At 31.6% G+C, this 19,725-nt stretch overlaps 1 protein-coding gene across 1 annotated transcript; it reads right to left on the bottom strand.

Moving 5' to 3' along the window:
* Nucleotides 1-194: 194 nt before the first annotated feature.
* On the bottom strand, nucleotides 195-6,128 carry LOC129297477 (protein REDUCED WALL ACETYLATION 2-like). Its single transcript, XM_054935811.1, is given in 17 exon segments — nucleotides 195-576; nucleotides 1,179-1,337; nucleotides 1,415-1,511; nucleotides 1,859-1,915; nucleotides 2,122-2,184; nucleotides 2,271-2,359; nucleotides 2,456-2,542; nucleotides 2,696-2,817; nucleotides 2,897-3,152; nucleotides 3,253-3,402; nucleotides 3,666-3,824; nucleotides 4,661-4,733; nucleotides 4,819-4,875; nucleotides 4,977-5,037; nucleotides 5,040-5,107; nucleotides 5,585-5,676; nucleotides 5,865-6,128. Coding segments are annotated over 17 exon segments (1,629 nt in total). The 5' UTR covers nucleotides 5,898-6,128; the 3' UTR covers nucleotides 195-570.
* Between the last annotated feature and the right edge of the window lie 13,597 nt (nucleotides 6,129-19,725).

Raw genomic sequence — 19,725 nt, 5'->3', positions numbered from 1 at the left:
TACCTGATCATGTTCGAATTTGGTAAATTGGGGGTGTTTCTTCACTATCGTTGTTCGATTGGGTTCCGAACTTTTAGAATTCAACCAAAATAATCTCCTCCAATCTGCTTGCTTAGTACTCGAGTGCTCCAAGAATAAACTAATTTTACGGCCAATCAAGAAATTTGAACCATGATTCGTCGTGCTGGGCTGTCTTAAACTATTATCAAAGATGATCTTATCACATCTATTATAAATGAAACATTGGTATTTACATGTCGTTTACTCGTCTGAAATAAATCGATCTAACTTACAACCAAAAGAATTAAAAAAAAAAAAAAAAACATGCGCCAATACGCCATCCACTACCCGCCCCCAGCTATACAACTTTCAGAATCCTACTAGAATGATTCACGTGTATGTAAAGTCTCAATAACGGGATGAACACAAAGGCGTCCTTCATTGAAAATTGGTTTGACAAGCAAAGCAAATTGTAGAAGTTGCTTAGTATTCTTCCTTGGGTCCACAGGAAAGCAGCATAAAAGCTTGCAGCAAACCGTAATATGCAGTAAGACATAAATGCTTCCACTCTCAAACCTGTGAATTTTTTATTATAAGAAATATGCAGTAAGATAACATTCAGACTAACCCCGCGCAAATTTTCATGGGAGAATATTTTCAAAGGACCATCAAAAGAATTTAATATGAAACAAGAACTTCTAAGTAAACATTAACAATTAATAAATGAAGTTCAAGTTTTAACAAGTATTTGATCGGCTGATCCATCAAAGTCCTTGTTAGAGTACCAACTATGCTAAACATGTACCTTCTCAAAATTCCTCAGAAGACTTTTCACACAAAAAATATAATAAACGGGCGCTCAAAAGATTTTCCGGACAACAAACTCGTTACATAAATTATTTACGCTCAATGAATGCAACAAGGTTCCCGTCCAAAAATGAAGATAACCAGCTTTCTTTGCATCAGCATCACTCCTTGCCAGGTAAAATATGTTTTGACATGAATGAATGCTGCATGCAGTTGTGTTAATATGCATTGTTATACATGCATGTACTCAGTTGTGCGTGGATGCATACATGATCATAATATCGACAAATGGATAGCAATGAGTTACGCTTACAGATTAAAAGCCAGCACAGACCAAAAAAAGTTCAGAGCAATTACACATTAACACTTACCCACATCTGAGGTAATCTTAGGAAGACAAAGGACAAGGAATATAAAACAACTGAGATTGTTGTAGCTGTAACTATGTTGTATACAAGACGTTTATCGTCTTTGCTTGGCACAAATGCTATTTTCAGTTTATTTGTCAGTTCAAAGAGCCTGTAAGAAATCTACGGGTAAACAGAATGTTAAATCAGAGTGAAACATTGTTTACAAAAATTCCAATATTTCATTATCATGTACTTACTGCAATATATATAGAAGAAACGAGCATAAAATTCAACATTGGGTAGTCTGGGATTAAAGAAAGCAATAATTTGGGTTGACCATCGGGAACGCCAGACCTGAAATCAATCGGACATGGTATAGGAGAATTTATTCGAATAATGTAAAATAAAATAAAAAAACGTGCGCACATTTCCTCAAAAAAAAAAAATAAAATAAAACATGAACACTTGTGCATCTGAGCATCAACACCTCGTCACCCACTTATATACATGCAATGAATGTGAAAGGTGTTTCCTCCCTTTGCATCATGATTAATTAGTAACTGTAACCAATTATTTTAAGCAAACTTCAACTAAATTGCAACATCTGGTAATTACATGAGGCATTTACAGATTTGGGGTCACCTTTTGTAATATCAAGGACAACACCATGTGGGACACAATACATGAGCACAAATGTATACCTTAACCAGATATGGATCTGGGAGATGTAGGTTTCCAATGTGATCTTTCCAAGCCATCTAGCAGAAGAAAAGAAACCAACAAAGTAATTCATAAATTAGTATTCTAATTCAAGAACATCAATTAGTTCAACTATTATTTGACAGCATCGACAGATAAATTCTCATTACAAGTGTATGTACGTCAAAATGTATGAGAGAAATTGTTGTGCCCCTGAGACAAGAGAGGGTCGAATAAAAATTGAACAAACATAAAGACCACTTACGCAAAAAGGGTCAAAGTGTAGCCTCGGAAACTCTGTGTAACATTTCGCAGGCATATGTATACGCTGTTAAAAAAATGATACATACATGAATATCTAATGTCTTCAATAACTCAGCAAAGCAAAAGAACATTGTGGAAATAAACAAATACGTTATAGGGATCCATGAGGTATATGGATGATATTTGTTGTAAGCAAGCTTGTCCAGCTTGTATATATACTCGAACCATAAATAACCGACCTAGAAATTAACTCAATTTGTCAGCGCTACAAATGAATAAAGAAAGCCAAAGGTTTATCGCTTACATGACATTAGAAAACCATTTAAGTAAGATACCAGTAAAGATATTAGCACAACAACAGCTTTGATTGATATTCTACGCTTGATTTCCATTTCCTCCAATTTCTCCATCCATCTTTCAACCTATCAAATTTCGTATCATTCATTAACGAATTCAACTTAAAAGGAAAAAAAAAGAAGATAGGGATGTTCCTACTTAAGATTCATCAATCAATCATAGAAAGGGAGATCTGTAGAGTTTTTAAATTATTTCTAGAACATGAATCAGAAACTTACAGTTGGATGATAATAAGCATAAATCATTCCAATTATCCAGATATAGCGATCAAGCCCTGAGCGGAAATGCCATTCATGCAGACGAGGAAAGTGAGATTTTGCAGGGTTAGGATCAGTATAACCTGCACGGAATCCCAGACTCCCAGTTAGCATGACCATAGTGCTTTTAGATGTAAGGTAAACATCACAAAAGTTACCAACCAAGCAGGAAAGAAAATGGGCTCCAGACCCATTCAAACACTCCAGGTATCTCCCATACTAGTATGACCACCAAGAAGCAACCAATGATTTTTGCTGCAATAACTGATCCAATCTCGTTGTACTTGTTCAGAATACCAAGTGCCCCATAAACCATGAGAGTGAAAAGAGTATGCATAGGACAGATGTAATATAACATATAACTGTTGTTAAGGACAACACAGCAGAACAACACCAAGAAATTAAGCCGCCACATCATCTGCTCAACCAGAAAAGCAACGTGAGGAAGACTTCACAGTCATAGCAGACTGGTTACCAAATTTTCAAAAGCATGCTTATAGTTCAAGATATTGGCATACCTGCGCAAACCTCGCTAGACTAAAATCTTTCCGTATGTAATAATACGAGAAGTTCCCAAAGCCAGTCATCCAGACGTATGCAGCAATGAATATACGAATTGCATTATAGATCTCAGATGCAGCAAAGTAATGGTACATCAAGAACAAAACCTGTGAGCAAGAAAGAGCGAGACCACAAGAAAGGCACCATATGTCAACTGGTAGAAGCATCAAAGCAAGACATCAATATGTTTACAACTGCATTATAAAAAGATCAGAAGGTCCAAACCAAATTTAAATTGCAATTCCCTCGTACTAAATCTACTTGTGCTGCTTTTGGATTTTCTTAATCTAGGAGTTTCAAACTCAAATGTTTTCTGAAAGCAGAATGATAGGAGAATTCTTAGATATGGCATCATGAAGTAGTGTTCAACCTGCATCCAGCCTTTCCATTCTTCAGTCTGGTGCCTATTCAAATAAAGTATGGATTTTCCAGAGAATGGAGACTTGTCATGATGTATCTTAAAAGAAGTCATTGCAGAAACTATGATGAGGAGGGAATAGAGAAACCAGAAGAGATCCCTGTTGTAACTCTGGAAGAAAGAAAATTGTCAGTTTTCCCCAAAAAACATATCAATAATACAATAAATATGTAATAGAGAAAAAGATAATAAATACACCTGTATATGAAACGTCCCAGACACACCAATCAGTAATTTGTACATGAAGGTTAAATCATTCCAGACAACATTTTATCTGTACCATGTGTAAATACAAAGAACCAAAAACAAAGAGTACCAGGACATAATACTTGAGCTGGAGTGCTCAGTTGTGCTAGCCTAAGCCCACTAATGTCTGGCACTTACAACAGTGGCAGAATAAATATGTATTGATGCAACAAATAATGTTGTTATCCTATATCTAATCTTATATATATATATATATATATAAAAATAATATTTTCTTTTATTTTATGCTCAGTTCCACTCATGTGTCTGCAAATCTCTTTTCACCTTACTAACTTCCACCATTCAGCAAAACTTGTTTTGTCTTCATTTTGCAAAACTGAAGCAACAAATCATAAAGAACTCTAATAACCATGGTTTTCCCTCACAACAGTTATTTCAATATTAAATTGCGAACAAACTCCAAATAAAGGTTTCAAGCTTTCACCCATATAACCGTTTGATAACCTAATAAAGAAAACTACAAAAGAGTGTCTGCAATAGCTACATGTATGACAGAACTAGAAATAAAAATCAAAATAAAAACATAATCATACAGAAACATTGCAAAATCTCTTGGTGGGTATTGGCTACAAAGCCACGGGAAACTTGCTGCAACTTGCACATGCTGAATAGCATATCCCATAAAAAATGGACAGAAATAACAAGTGAACTATAAAGATGAAGTAACAAAATTTACTAACCTTTTTTGATGAGTTAAACAGATCTGTACGATCACAGAAATAAAAGTAAGCCAAAAGGAGACCAAATTCAGACCTGGAACAGGGAAGAGCAAATGAAACGAAGGTCAGTATTTTGATGCAACTAACAAAGCATATTCTGAATCACATATTCCACTTACATTGCTCGAAGTGTCAAACGGTTTTCAATCAGAAAACTTTCATCCATCAAAAGGAATCTGAAGAAATAAATAAGAATGCCATAGTATACAAATTTAGATTAAGCAAAGATACAGCCATAACTACAGTAAGCAAGAGAAGAGGGTCCTCTTTTACAAACCGAAAAATTGGTGATGTGGAACTTCGAGCTTTTGGAGAGCCTGTCTGCAAGGCTCCCCCTCTAATAAAACTACCGTATCCTCTTCTTTAGCAGCACCACTACCCATTTCAACTAAATTGACATCCGAAGTCCTACTAGTAGCATCCAATAAAAAAAAATGTATTAGTAATAATGAAATGATGATAACTGATAAGTGCTTAATCGAACAAAATAAAATAACACTTCTGGGATGGCCATCTAACAATTTTTTTCCCTCTCTCTAAACTTATCAGGCAAATGAAAACAGATTAAAAATCTACAATTTGGAACAAATCTACAACAAAGCACACAACTATAAAATTAAAAATATAAAATTCTGAAATTCTGTCTAAAGAAGAAATCATTTGCACAAACACCAGGAGTAATAATCCATAACATAAGTCATTGTTAGAGAATCAAATACTTCAAAACAAACGCTTGTCAATCCTACTGAAGCCAAGAGCTTAAATTTCCTACCTAATACATCAGACAGCTTAGAAATGCAAGATAATAATACAACACATTCCCCTGCGAAACATAAATATTGCACGAGCACGTGCAACTAGAATGGAACAATCAATCAAACTCACACTTTGGAAGTGAATGAATTTTTCCTATACTCCAATATCTCCGAATATATCCATGCGGCGACGACAGGAATAATTCCAAGCAGGCAGGAAACCTGCAACAAGAACAATGAATAAAGAACTAAGTTGAAAACAAACAAAGGCAACTCATAACAAGTTAGTTCATTACACTAACCTAACCATAAACACATCGAAATTCAAAGCTGTGCTACATTACAGAATACGACATTAAAATATAAAATAAAATAGTGCGAGATCTGAGAGCAGAAGCAGGAAGATGTACCTGACCAGGGGTCACGGGACTAGAGATAATCATATTGAAAAAGAGTGAAGAGGAAGAAGAGTCGGTTCACTGGAATCACGGTAATTGGCGCAGAAAACGGAGGAGCATTGAATGCGATGACGATCGGAGAGCAGATCTAGCAGAAAAGGAGAAGAAGGAGAAGAATTTGCGGAGAAACAATGGCGGCTGTGTTCAGTAAGAGAGAAGAAGAGAGCTAGAGAACGGGAGAAAGCGAGATAAACCAAAACGAGTTCAAAGCACACACCGACGTGTTTTTCTTCTCCATAAATGTGATGTCCCACTCGGGATAGTCGTTGAGAATGCGCTCTTTCGCCGAACCGATTCACTCTTCTCTACTCAGTTGAAAAGGGAAAAAAATTAATCACTTTCTCCATTTATTTAAAAATATAAAATATTTTTAATTAAATCTTTTTTTAAATAAAATAATTTTCTATTTTTTAATTAACTTTATTTTTTTACATTTACTTTCATTAAACACCCTATAATAAATATAAAATCATTATCAATAGAGACATTTAAAAAAAAGTAATAATTACACTTCAAAAAATTAAAAATACCTTATATTTTTTAACATCCAACTTCTCAAAAAATACCTTACATTTTTTAATAGAGGTAGTAACTCATATAATTTTAACTCAATTATAATTTAAATTTTAAATTTCAACTCATTATAATTTAATTTTTATAATTTTAATTCAGTTATAATTTAATTTTTATAATTTTAATCACTTAAATATTGATCCTTATATTTAAAAAAATAAAATTATAAATATTTAAAATATTTTTAAATTTTAATATTTATAATATTTATAAATATTAAAAGGATTTAATTATTTAAAATATTAGTAATAATTTTTTTGCATAATTTTAACATTCATAATTTTATTATTAATGTTATAAATATTAAATTTTTAAAATATTATAATTTTAATTCTTTAATATTTAAATATTATAAATATTAAAAGTTGAAATTATTTTTAATCTCTATAATTTTATTTTTTAAAATATAAAACTAATAATTAAGTGGTTGAAATTATAAAAACTAAATTGTAAGAGATAAAATTTAAAAACTGAGTTATAATAAGTTAAAGTTTAAAAATTAAATTATGATTGGATCAAAACTACAGGGCCAAATAATTATTCTTTCCAAAAGTAAAACAGAGGGACATAATTTTGTTAGAATTTATTATTAAAAATTATAAAAAAATAAAAATTAGAATGAAAGATTAACGTAAGTGTGATTTTTTTTTAGCCAACTATCAAGGTAACTGTAATTAATTCTTATAACCTTAATATAAATTTTTTCAATGATTCCTTAAAATTAATATGGGGTGATGTATGAGTTACAAAAACACTCTTTTAAAAATAAGGTTGTGTAATTTTCAATTCCACACACAAAAATAAAAATTAGTATTAAATTTAATTAAATCAATGTAATTTTAAAAAATATTTACTTTTAAATAATTGAATCAATAAAATTTTAAAATCTTTACTTTTGAAAAATTATTACATTTTGCCAAGAAAATCTTGTTTCAATCTCTACTCTTATAAATTTTCAAATACTACAAGTTTCTGGGCATTTGTTTAGCTTTGTTTTAATTTATTATTTATCATCTCCTTATTTTATATATATATATATATATATATAAGAAATAGTTTTTTTCTCAAATAATGAGTTTTTGCTTGTAACTGTTAAATACAATGTATGAGATATTTGTTAAAAAATATATTAGATTTAATTAGGAGTAATTTAATATTTTTAAATTTATATTTTACTATTTGGTCCTTCCAGATAATTACATTTTTAAAACTCTCTAATAAATATTATCTTTTATAGATTCATGTTATAATTTCCCCCATTCTCTTCTGTTGCGTCGAGTGGAGTGGAGAGAAAAATGCTGTTAAATTAAAATCCCTTATATTCATAATTCATAAAACGAATCATAAAAAAAAAATGTTATGATTGAAGAAAAAGAGCAAATGTGTGTAATGTAACGAGTAACCACAAAATTCGCATTCACGGTTTGGGATTTAACACGAATCAATCATTGTTGGCAGAAGCATTTAGCTAACGTGATAACCGGTTGTTTTAAAAAATAATTTATATTTTTAAAAATTTTTATTTATCTTGATAAATGAGGAAAAAGAATTTATAAATAAAAACCGAAAAAAAGGATTTATTTAGCACGTGGAAAAATATTTAGTTTGAAAACAAAAATTTACTTTATTTATAAAAATTGTTAAATTTAGTAAAGCACGGCGACTATAATATTTTGAAGAGTATCTTTGTTATCAATGTTCTGTTTTTTTATTTAGTTAAAAAATAAAGGGTGAATCACATTTAAGGACCCCTCAATAAAATTATTCATCGACAAGAATTAAAACGAAATGGATTGTTATTAAAATGAGAATATGATTTTTTTTCTCAAATGAGATTTATTGTTAGTCATTGTTTGTGAATAATTTTTTTAAGAGATCCTTGAATGTGATTTTTTCAAAAATAAAATATGCTTGATAGTGACCATTGGCATCTAAAAATTACTTTTATATTACACTTTATAACAAAAATAATTAAAATGTGTTTCTTATAAATAAGCAGAAAGTAATATTTTTTTATCTATATAGTTTTTAAATAAGATTTTAATTTTAGCCTGGGTAATAATGGGTTTCAAACCTTCACAGATTCTCATGACAATTGCTAACATAGTCAACAATGTTTACTAATTGTGTAAGCCAAAATTGAAGCATTGGATCCAATTACAAAGGTTCTTGAAGTCCAAGCTAGAAAAAAAAGAACTCAGCCCAATTATAGTTCAACTTAATGAAAATAAGTGAGATGGTGTGTTTTAAAGGAATGTCTGATAGAGTCGTGCTCACTCCTCATACTCTACGAGATTCTCGACTTATCCATGCCTAATACTTTGTATGATGGAGCTCCTCTAAGGAGCTGCAGGCCTAAATAGTTATTTACTTTTAATGGCATCAAAATCAAAATTTAAAAGGAACACGCCGTTGTCATTTTGTTATAAACAAACAGCAATTACATAATTAAAAGGACACTCAACATTCTACCAAACTTATACTACACTTGCCCAATCCAATTACTTTATTTTTTGACCTTGTGTCTTCTTCAACCTTGTCCTATGCAACTTATTTTTTTCTATGTAAAATTAATTTCTTAAGCTAGTTTCTCAAACTTATCAATTTCTCTATATTTAAGGAAACCTTCGTTCTATTTACTTTTTCTTTTTCAAGTAATACTATTGATTTTTATGTCCTCTCATGACGTATTCATTATTGTTCTTGCAAATCACTTGACTCTTTAAGAAATTGATTTTGGGAACCCATTTTAATTGTCTGATTATGACTTACTCTTTTAAGGGCACGCTTTTTTGGTACATTCAAACAGTTGTGACGCTCTGATCCCTTCACTAAAAATCATGCAAATGCTAATGTACAAAACATATTTATAAATTTATATATTTTTATCACTAACCTTAACTTTCAATGTCAGCCGCAAACAATTGTCCTTGTATATAATTTGAATGAGATTCATACAAATAAAAAAATAAAGTTGTTAGAAATATACATAAATTTGTCGTTCAATTATATTATTTTCACAAAAATTATTTATTGATTGTGTTACAATTGTGTTATGGTGTTTGTAACGATGTTTTGCAATTCCCCCACTGAAATATAGTAATGGACAAATCTTCAGGAGGTGTGAGAATTTGAGCTTGATATGTCTTCCGCTTGCTTGAAACGGAAATTGGGAATGTTTTGTAGTGGACAAAAAGCGGGTACTAGTTGGCAAAAAGACGAGGAAGGGAAATTGGCTAGTCCTTGGAAGAAGTGTGCACATACCCAACAATGTCTCAAAACATGATTATTTGAATAAGACAATGCTTGTGAGTAACAAAAATGTAGCAGTAGAAATAGGTACAAGGAGTAGTACCTTATGGCTAGATTAATTGAGATTGGGTTGAGATGGAACCCTTTTAAGTAAAGGCTTTATTATCAACGTTGGTTGTTTTTAAAGCTTGAACACAAAACTAACCAAGCGATTATGTGGTAGTGTGGTGGTGATTTTGTTTTTGTTATCAGAAAATGGTTAAAAAAACGCAATTTCCAAACCTCGGGGGTTGAAACTGTATGTACTACTCTACACAGGTTAGTTTTGCAGGAAAAAAATCTACAGGAAAATTACTCCATAAATTATTGAAGTCCTTTTTTCCTGTTTATTGTTTTAGGAATTATATAAACAGGAAAGGTGTTCTTAAATGGCACGGCTTTAAAAGGAGAGATTTGAGAAGGGAATAAGAACAAATATGGTAAGGAGCTGCTTTCTCCCATTTTTCCATGGCCCATGATGCCACTTCAATATTCACACTACAATAATGTCCCCCCCCCCCCCACAAAAAAAAAAAAAAGCCTTCTCATTCAATTTTTGTCACCACGTTACTTGAGAGTGTCTTGTGTAATTATGACCGACACTCCCAAACACTTAAAACCAAACGCTGCCATATGTCTCACTTTAAATTTTGCAATAGTTATTTTCAACAAAAGAAAATAGGAGACAATAACTATGGAGAATATAATAAGAAGACCAATGTAAAATGAAAATCTTTAAGCTGTGAATTATTTTTTATTCAAATCTAAAACTCATGCCATCCTTATAATAATACATGAATGATATGATTTTTATATATTTTATAAGATAAAAGGGTAAAAATATTCATATAGTAGTTAGTCAACGGCACCCAAAATTTTAAAGTGAGAAAAAAGGTAAAAATACCCATAATGTTATATAGGTGGGTGCAAAAGTGATCAAACCGTTAATTTTAACATATCGTCGTTAACTTTGACTGTTAAATGCTGACCGTGCATGCCACATGTCGGTCTTTATTGACATAGACTAATAAAGGGGCAAAATTATTCACGAAATCATCGACCAAAAGTAAAAATATCCATGAAATCATCAACCATGAGCAAAAATACCCATAACATTTTTCAGAGTTAGTACAAAAGTGACCAATCTATCAAATTTCTTAAATGTTGACTGTTTAGCTAACACTTTGACTTTTTTCACTAATATGGATAAAAAATATTCTCAGATAAAATTCTCTGGAGGTTAATCGATCATTGTATGAATATCATATGAGCAAATGTCAGTTTAATCGAATATCAAATTAAATCGTTTATTTCTTTGTAGCAGTGGTGAAAATCATTTCAAAATTTTAAACCTATTATGAATGGAATTGCTTGAGGTTGTGACAATTTTTTAAGGTAAGATGGCGTAGGAGGTGTGCTTAGTCTCAATCTTTAATTATATATAACCTATCTTACTATGTTGAATTTTAGGTTTTGTAGACAAGAAAAATGAGTGGAGAGGGAGGAAAGAAGGCGGCGAGATACATGACGATAAAAAAAAACATGTGGCACGAATGTTGATGGATTGGTCACTATTACACTTACTAAAGTAACATTATAGGTACTCATATGATGATTGATCAACATTCATAAAAATTTATCTGGGAATATTTTTATCTATATCAATGAAAAAATAGTCAACTTCTGCTTAGCTGTTAGCTAAATGGCCAACAATAAAGAGATTTGATGGATTGGTTACTTTTGCACCAATTCTGAAAACGTTATGGGTATTTTTGCTTCTGGCCGATGACGTATTGGGTATTTTTACTCCTAGCCAATAATTTCATAGGTATTTTTACCCCTTTATTAGTCCATGTCAGCAAAGACTGATACATGACATGCACAGTCAGCATTTAACAGTCAAAGTTAATGGTTTGGTCACTTTTACACCCACCAATGTAACGTTATAGATATTTTTGCCCTTTTCCTCACTTTAGGATACTGGATGTCCCCGGCTGACCACTTTACATGTATTTTTGCCCATTTACCCTATTTTATATTACAGTAACATAGACAGATACATATACGAGGTAAGGGTAAACGTGCATTTTTATTCTTAATGTTTTTTTTCAAGGAACACTTAGTATTCTAAGGTATTTCGTGTAGCATTTTTACCCCTTAAGTAATTAATTTAGAGAAATTTTGCCTCTAGTGTTAAATCATCAAATGTTAACTGTTAAGTTGAGGAGAGAGTAAGAAATTTGACCCAAAACATGCAAAATGGAATCAACATGGATCCTAGTGGAAGAGGGTAGTGACTTGTGAAGGGTAAAATGGAGATTCATCTAACACACTATGAGCACCATCAATCTGGATAGAAAAAGCTCAAGCCTTCATTGGGATCCATCGCCTCCACAACACCATTGCAAACAAATTTATGAATCATATCCATAAGCAAATCAATAAAAATTAAACATAAGCAACAAAATCAAACAATCTTTATTCAATAAGAACATATTATTCAACAAAATCAAAACGAATCTAAGGCGTGGCAATTGAACTAGTCACGGTTTACAAATTCAACAATCAACAAAGCTAACAAGATCATGGTTCATAGATTTAACAATCAACAAATCGAACATGTTATTCAACAACATCTGTCAGATGAAATTGCAGGAGATGAAGAGTTTGATATATTCGAAAGTAAGAAAAGAAGCCCAAAGGAGAAGGAAACCAGATTAACAAAGGAGGATCGAATCAGATCTAGGCTGGAGATTCTTGGATCGCAAAGACATGAACTTGAATAAGTTTGAACCAGATTTGAGGCATAGTGGTAAAGCAAGTGCTATAGCACTATGTGAGAGAAGCCTTGGCCAATATGACGATGCTAGATCACCAAAGTTTTCCAACCACATAGAACCTTTGAACCCAACAATGCCATTGACCTTATGCTATTAACCTTCAATCCTTGTAACACGAACAACCTTGTGCTCTCGACCTTCGAACCCAACAACATAGATGACCATTGGATCCTTCCTCTCCCTATCAGCTTCCTTTGCCCGAGCTCTCGTGTCGAGTTTACTTCCAATATGCTGCGGATCTGAAGTGACGGTGACCATGCTAGAGGATGGTGAGTGACAATGAGCAAGGAGATGGAGATGAAGTTTGAAGGAGCCTGAAGATTGAAGGAGAATGAGAAAGAGATCCAAGGAGAAGAAGGAGGAGATGAAAGTTCATATTCAATTGAAGGAGAAGAAGATGAAATTTTAGATTCAATCAAGTTCCCTTTTCGCCCTTTCATTTTTTAGTCAACAAATCAACTAAATCTAGGTGGCATGATAGGTGGAATTTTTTCAGTCAAATTTCAATCCTAGTAAGCATTAGCTAACAATCAACATTGGGTATTTAACATCAAGATAATGGATGCTCCAAATTAATTACTTTAGAGGCAAAAACACGGCGCAAAATACTTTAGGATATTAGATGCTACTTGGAGAAAACATTAAGGATAAAAATGTAACTTTATCCATAATTAGCTGTAGAAACAGAAAAATGATTAATCACTGATGAACAAATAAACTTAACTCATGTACAAGACTGTGGACAAAATCAATGAGAAAACTATGGTAAGAAAAATCAATGAGAAAATCAAATCCTAATGATTGGCAAGAAGATATCACGCGCCAACCACCCCACACCTACACGTCTACACATGCTGCACCGTCTCAGCGTCTTCACACCCTCTTTATTCATCTGTGTAATCTATAGATCATCAAAGAGGCCGAGTAAATACCCAAAAATATATCTTAAAAAGGTTCTAAACAGGCTCGTTTAATTCCTCCGGCAAGATGTGCTCGAGGTGGAGGTGGTGGTACGCGGAGACCTTCCGATGGCCGGAGTTCGAGTTTTCTCTGCCGTCATCGGTGTTCCGGTGGACGACCGAGTGGAACCTGGAAAGTCTGCGGAGGCTGAATTTCGATTTCTCCATAGTGGACGACGTCGCATGGGCTTTCGTGATGGCGGTGGAGTCTCTAGCCTTGCTCTCCATGCTCTGCTGCTTCTTCCTCTTCTGTGGCTGTACTCTCTAATTCACCTTCCTCTTGTTCTTTCTCTCTTCAATATCTGTACATCTAATTTCAAAATAACTATTGATTTGCTTCGATTCTCCTTAAGCTGTCAATTGATTTTCCGGCATATTTTTGATCGTTCTTGAGTCGGAGACTGAATGAAACATTAAGTAGCGGCGTTTCCGGATATTGTCTTGGGATTTCCTTCCCAACTGTTAATACAAATAATCAATTTATTGTTATTTTTTTTGAATCAACGAACCATGTCATTTCACAATTATTTTTAAATTTTCCAACTTGAGATCATTTTGATGATACTTTCCAGGATGCACTTGAACTTTCCATTGAGGTGTGTCGTGTGTGGACGAATCTGGATAGGATATCATAATTCTTATCCGAAGTCCAAACCCTATATTCGTTCAGTTTTGTTTTGTTTTGTTTTTACTGATTTTTTCCCAAATTTAAAAAAAAATCCACAGTTTTCAACTCTTATAAAATTTAGGAATTTTTAAAACGCCAAGCCAAAAATGAAATAAAATAATGGGAGAATGACATTTGGACACTAAAAGATTGAATTAATTCAATATTAAGATTGAAAGATTTGAGAATATCTAAATACGAATCAAAGGCCTTTTAATGATTTAATAATCACATTCCTTAATTTGCAATTTTATAACAACTAATTTGCTAATAATGGCAAATTAGATATATGAAAGTGACTCATGTGAATGTGGTTTCTTTTTGCTAACCATGTGAATGTGGTTGTTGCTTCTAGCATCAGAGAAGTACTGGTATGTTTTAGTGGGAAAAATTGGCCGTTGTGTCCCAATATACTAGCGCACGATGCACACATTTATGGGCAAGAAACGAAAACGTATATATTTATGTCCTTCCTATATCGAAGACGTCATGAAGCTGGACACAAGGTTTAGGTGAGAGATTAGGACTGATTGGATGGTTCGGACTTGGAGGCCTGGAGGGAAAGCGTGATGTGCTATAATCATCACTGAGAGTCTGGGGATCATGTAACATGGAGGTTAAAGACCAAACCCAAAGTCTTGATTAGTAAGATAGTCACAGTAAATCTGTGAGTTGGGCCTCTCTGGAATTTTGGGCTGTTTTGAAATTAAATAATAAAACAAAATGTTGCAAATTTTAGAATTAAATAATAAATCTACCCCTAAATTATGAGTCCAAAACATAATCATAAACTCATTTTGGTGCAATTTTTTTTAACTTTTATCATTGATAAATGATAAATTTGATTATTAGTTGACAAAAAAATTATAAAAATAATTTATTTTTTTTGTCATTTTCTATAATCTTTTTGGATACATGTCTATAATTTTTGATTATTTTTTTTATTTTTAAGCCATTTTTTATAATTTTTTTTGTCAACTAATAGTCAAAGTTAACTTTTATTAATGATATGAATGACATTGTATTATTTTAAAAAGTTAAAAGAAAATATCATACTAAAAATAAATTTAGGATCTTAGGTGTTCATGTATATATAATTTAAGGGTAAAATTGTTATTTAACCTTAATTTTTGGGAAAAATAGCATCCAAAGATCACTGTGTAATATTTATATGAGATAAGGACCAAATGATTTGACAATAATAACCCTTATCATCGCTGGTGTAACATCCCAAAAATTTTTACTTAAGGATAGTTGGGTAATTAAGGATAAATTAGATAATTGAGAGTTAACTTGGACTAAATAACAACAACAACAACAACAACAACAACAACAATAACAATAATAATAATGTATGAATGGCTAATAGGTATATCAGATCCTAATCAAGACTTAAAATTGGACCCTAGGTGGTATTGAGCTATATTTAGGCTTAATTAGATGGACAATATTTGAAATCTAAAATTTTGATCCTTGGTCGTAGCCAAGAGTCGATTTTTAAGCTTTCAAACTTGCTTTTCAGCTTAAAAATTAGAGTTTTGAGTGGGAGTTCGAAGGTAAACAAAAAAGACTCTGTTAGAGTTTATTGTAGACATCCAATTGAGTTTATTTGGAGCTTCTAATTATTTGGGTAAGTACTTATAACCTCTCCTCTTCTTCTCTTGTGCATTTTCGCTATGGTTTTTGGGTAATTCTTTACGAATCTAAAATTGAGTTGTGAGTTTGCTTAAAATTCTAACTTTAATGGGATTAATGAGAGTTTATTTAAATGCTTAACCTTTGGGTTATGATGTTATTGATGTTTTAGGATTTCAAGGTGGAGTTTGGAATAAACTTTAGAGCTAATTTGTTGAGCTAAGAAAATTATGAATTATTAGTGGTGTTGATCAGACTAATGAAAGTCCAAGTAAACTAATGAAACCTAAAAATGAACTTAGTTGTTGGTAGATGATTACAATAGAATTTTTGAATTTAAGCCTTGATTAGAGTTAATTAAGGATAATTAGTCATTAATGATTATTGGTGTATTTGATTGTAGATTAACCATTATTGGTGCTATTGAGCTTATTAGAGGCTCCATTTAATATTCACGAGTATTCTTTATTGGTAAACCAAGAGTTAAGGTAATCAAAAATTTTAATTATTGTATATTATAGTGTCTACAACTGTAAATTTTGCTAAGTTATCATTGGCTTGAGATGGGTAATATGGACATGTTAGTTAATATAGTGACTTTGAGTTAATGTTATGCGATAAACAAGCCTAATAGTGATAAAAATACTTTATGGCTATATGATAACCTGCAAGTTTTGTTTATGAATGTGTTGAGTTATTGAGATATGCATGAATATATATTTGCATATGTTGACTGAACTTGCATGATCATAATGGATAGGAGTTCACCCTAGAATAGTAGAAGATTAGAATAATAAATCCACGTGGTATGGCTTTTACTGAGTTTGTGCATAATGGTTGACATATTTCATTATTATATGTTCTTAGTATTGTCAACAACCTATGCGTATGACATGGCGAGCATGATGCTTAGTATCACTGATCTTGGATTAGACAATGTGGGTCGGATACTTATAACACCCTAAAATTCGAGTAAGGAGAACCCATAATCTAAAAGTGAGTATGGGAGCCTTTGACCGAGTGACTCCTCACAATTGGAGAGAGGGGCTAATCCAGTCACACGGACTATACCGATATGAGTTTAGGTTCAATTAGAAGATATAAAGAGAGATATAAGGTGGTTGTATTGATTATGCGGCATACTATCTTGTGTTATGATGTGATTAATGTGTGATTGACTCATGTGATATAAATTGCTTATTCGTTTATATGTGCTACGCTTTAATATGCTTTAATTAAGTCTCTTTGTTATTGAGATTTTTTAATCTCATTCCCATTTATTAATATCATTATAAGAGACGATAAGGATAAGGAAAAAGGGAAGGCATCGACGCTAAAGAACTAGAGCTTATCTTGTAAAGTCTCTAGTTAATCTATGTGTAATTGACATTATTTTGCCAACACTAAGGGTTTTTCATGTTGGTTTATGTTTATTTGAAGTTCATTTGTAATGGCAGCCTTAAACTTTAATTTTAGGCATTTTTAAATTGTCATAGCTATAATAGAGTCCTAACACCTAAACTAACTATGGTAGTGAGCCAAGATAATTTGAACAAGTATATTTTAACAAGTTAAATGAGTTTTACATATTTTGGGTGATTATTTAACTTGAATGTAAAAAGTTACATTTTTACCCTCTCATTACGTGTTTTATAGAGATTGAGTGATCAATTCTTGTATTAAGAGTTTTTGATACTTTTAACTATTTGGACAAGTGTATTAAGACTCATTGAGTGTTGTTTAAGCCCTTGTGTGAGCTAATGGCTTATTTTTTGAGTTTTGAACACTTGGTTGATGGTTTAGAGGTAAAAATGTAAAGTTTTAGTTTTGGGTGTCTAAATTCTTCATATGATGTTGGATTGATGTGAAACCAAAACTATTAGTTAGATTATAAAATTTTTGATGTGTAAGCGTTTGAATCACCTCAATTGAAGGTATGAGTCAAAAGTTATGCATGTCAGAAGTTTATGATTGGAATGTGTCATGACAGATACTGTCATGAAGTCTTGGTCGCAGCTTAAGATTGTTGGCCATAGCCAAAGAGTGGCTAAGAGCATTTGGCCACAACTAAAAGGGAATTGGCTATAGCTAAGTCTTTACTGAAAGTGTTGGTCGTCGCTTATTATGCTCTAACTATAGTCAAGTACCCCTATTAAGTGAAAATAACCCTTTTTACTTTATTTAACCTATTTTCAACTCTAATTGATATTCATACTTTCCAAATACTTTTACTCTAATTTATAATGTTTAAATAAATTTTTAAACCTAGTTTTGAGATTAAATAATTAATGAGATCCCATCCCTACAAGATTTTTTTTTACTTAACTTTTTAAATTTTTATATTGCTGAGGTTAATCTTTCTTTTTCATGATATCTCTTATTATTAATTTAATTAGTTAATATTATCATAGAATCTTTACCTTAAGATTAATTTTTACGCTAGTTATGTGTTTAATTGATAGAGGTATTACAGCCAGCACTAATTGGCCATCGGAGCCCCTATTACCGACGAGATCACCGGCAACATTTTATTTAAGTAAGGTTTTTAAGTGGTCAAGGGTGGGTTTGATCCTATAACTCTTGGCCATCTAAAAAGCTTGGTGGCTTAGTGGCCACCAAGCCCTTTAATAATATATGGCAAACAAAAATATAAGTAGTAAACCAAGTATAAAATTACTTTCATGTAATAACCTAATGGTGTGTTGTTAATTTTTGAATGAAACTTATTATTTTACAAATATCACTTGTTAATTGATATGAACAATTACAAAATAGGGGCTTTAAAACTTCACTATTTTATTTGTCAAACATCTCAATGTATTGTTATCAATCACGAATAAATTGTCAAAACCAAACGGGTACTTGTCAGTAAATAACTAACACATACAATTAAACCCTTCCTATCAATTTTTCTAACTTGTTAAAACCATAATAGATTCTTGTTAATTTCAAATGAATTGTTGTTATTTTACAAATGTCACTTGTTAATAATCTGACATGAATAATTACAAATTGGAGGTTTCAAAACTTCACTCATTTTACTTGTTAAACGTCCCAATATATTGTTGTCAACGGATAGGTTGTTGTCAAAACTAAACGAATATTTGTTAGTGAATGACTAACACGTACTAAGTCTTCTTATCAATTTTTTTAACAAGTATTCGTTGGTTTTAACAATAACACATTGGACGTTTAACAAGTAAAATAAGTAAAATTTTAAAGCCCCCAATTTATAATTATCTATGTTAGATTAACAAGTAACATTTATAAAATAATAAGAATTCATTTAAAATTAACAAGAATCTATTATGGTTTTAACAAAATAGAAAAAATGATATAAAAGGTTTAGTTATACGAGTTAGTCATTCATTGACAAGTATCTGTTTGGTTTTGACAACAATCTATTCGTGATTGATATAATACATTGGGACATTTAACAAGTAAAAAGAGTGAAGTTTTGAAGCCTCTAATTTGTGATTGTTTATGTCAGATTAACAAGTGACACTTGTAAAATAACAATAATTCATTTGAAATTAACAATAATTTATTACAGTTTTAACAAGTTAGAAAAATGATAGAAAGAGTTTAGTTATATGTGTTAGTCATTTATTAACAATTACTCGTTTGATTTTGACAACAACATATGTGATTGACAACAATACATTGGGATATTCAACAAGTAAAATGAGTAAAGTTTTGAAGCCCTAATTTGTAATTGTCCATGTCAGATTAACAAAATAATATTTGTAAAACAACAAGTCTTGTTCAAAAATTAACAACATACCATTAGATTATTACATAGAAGTAATTTTTGTGCTTGGGTTTACTAATATTTTTTTTTTGCCATA

Source organism: Prosopis cineraria, unplaced genomic scaffold (assembly GCF_029017545.1).
Source record: "Prosopis cineraria cultivar Desert tree isolate PC_DT_omini unplaced genomic scaffold, ASM2901754v1 PC535, whole genome shotgun sequence".
Lineage (NCBI taxonomy): Eukaryota > Viridiplantae > Streptophyta > Magnoliopsida > Fabales > Fabaceae > Prosopis > Prosopis cineraria.
The sequence above is the reverse complement of the archived record's forward strand: the minus strand, read 5'-3'. Positions and strand labels throughout refer to the sequence as shown.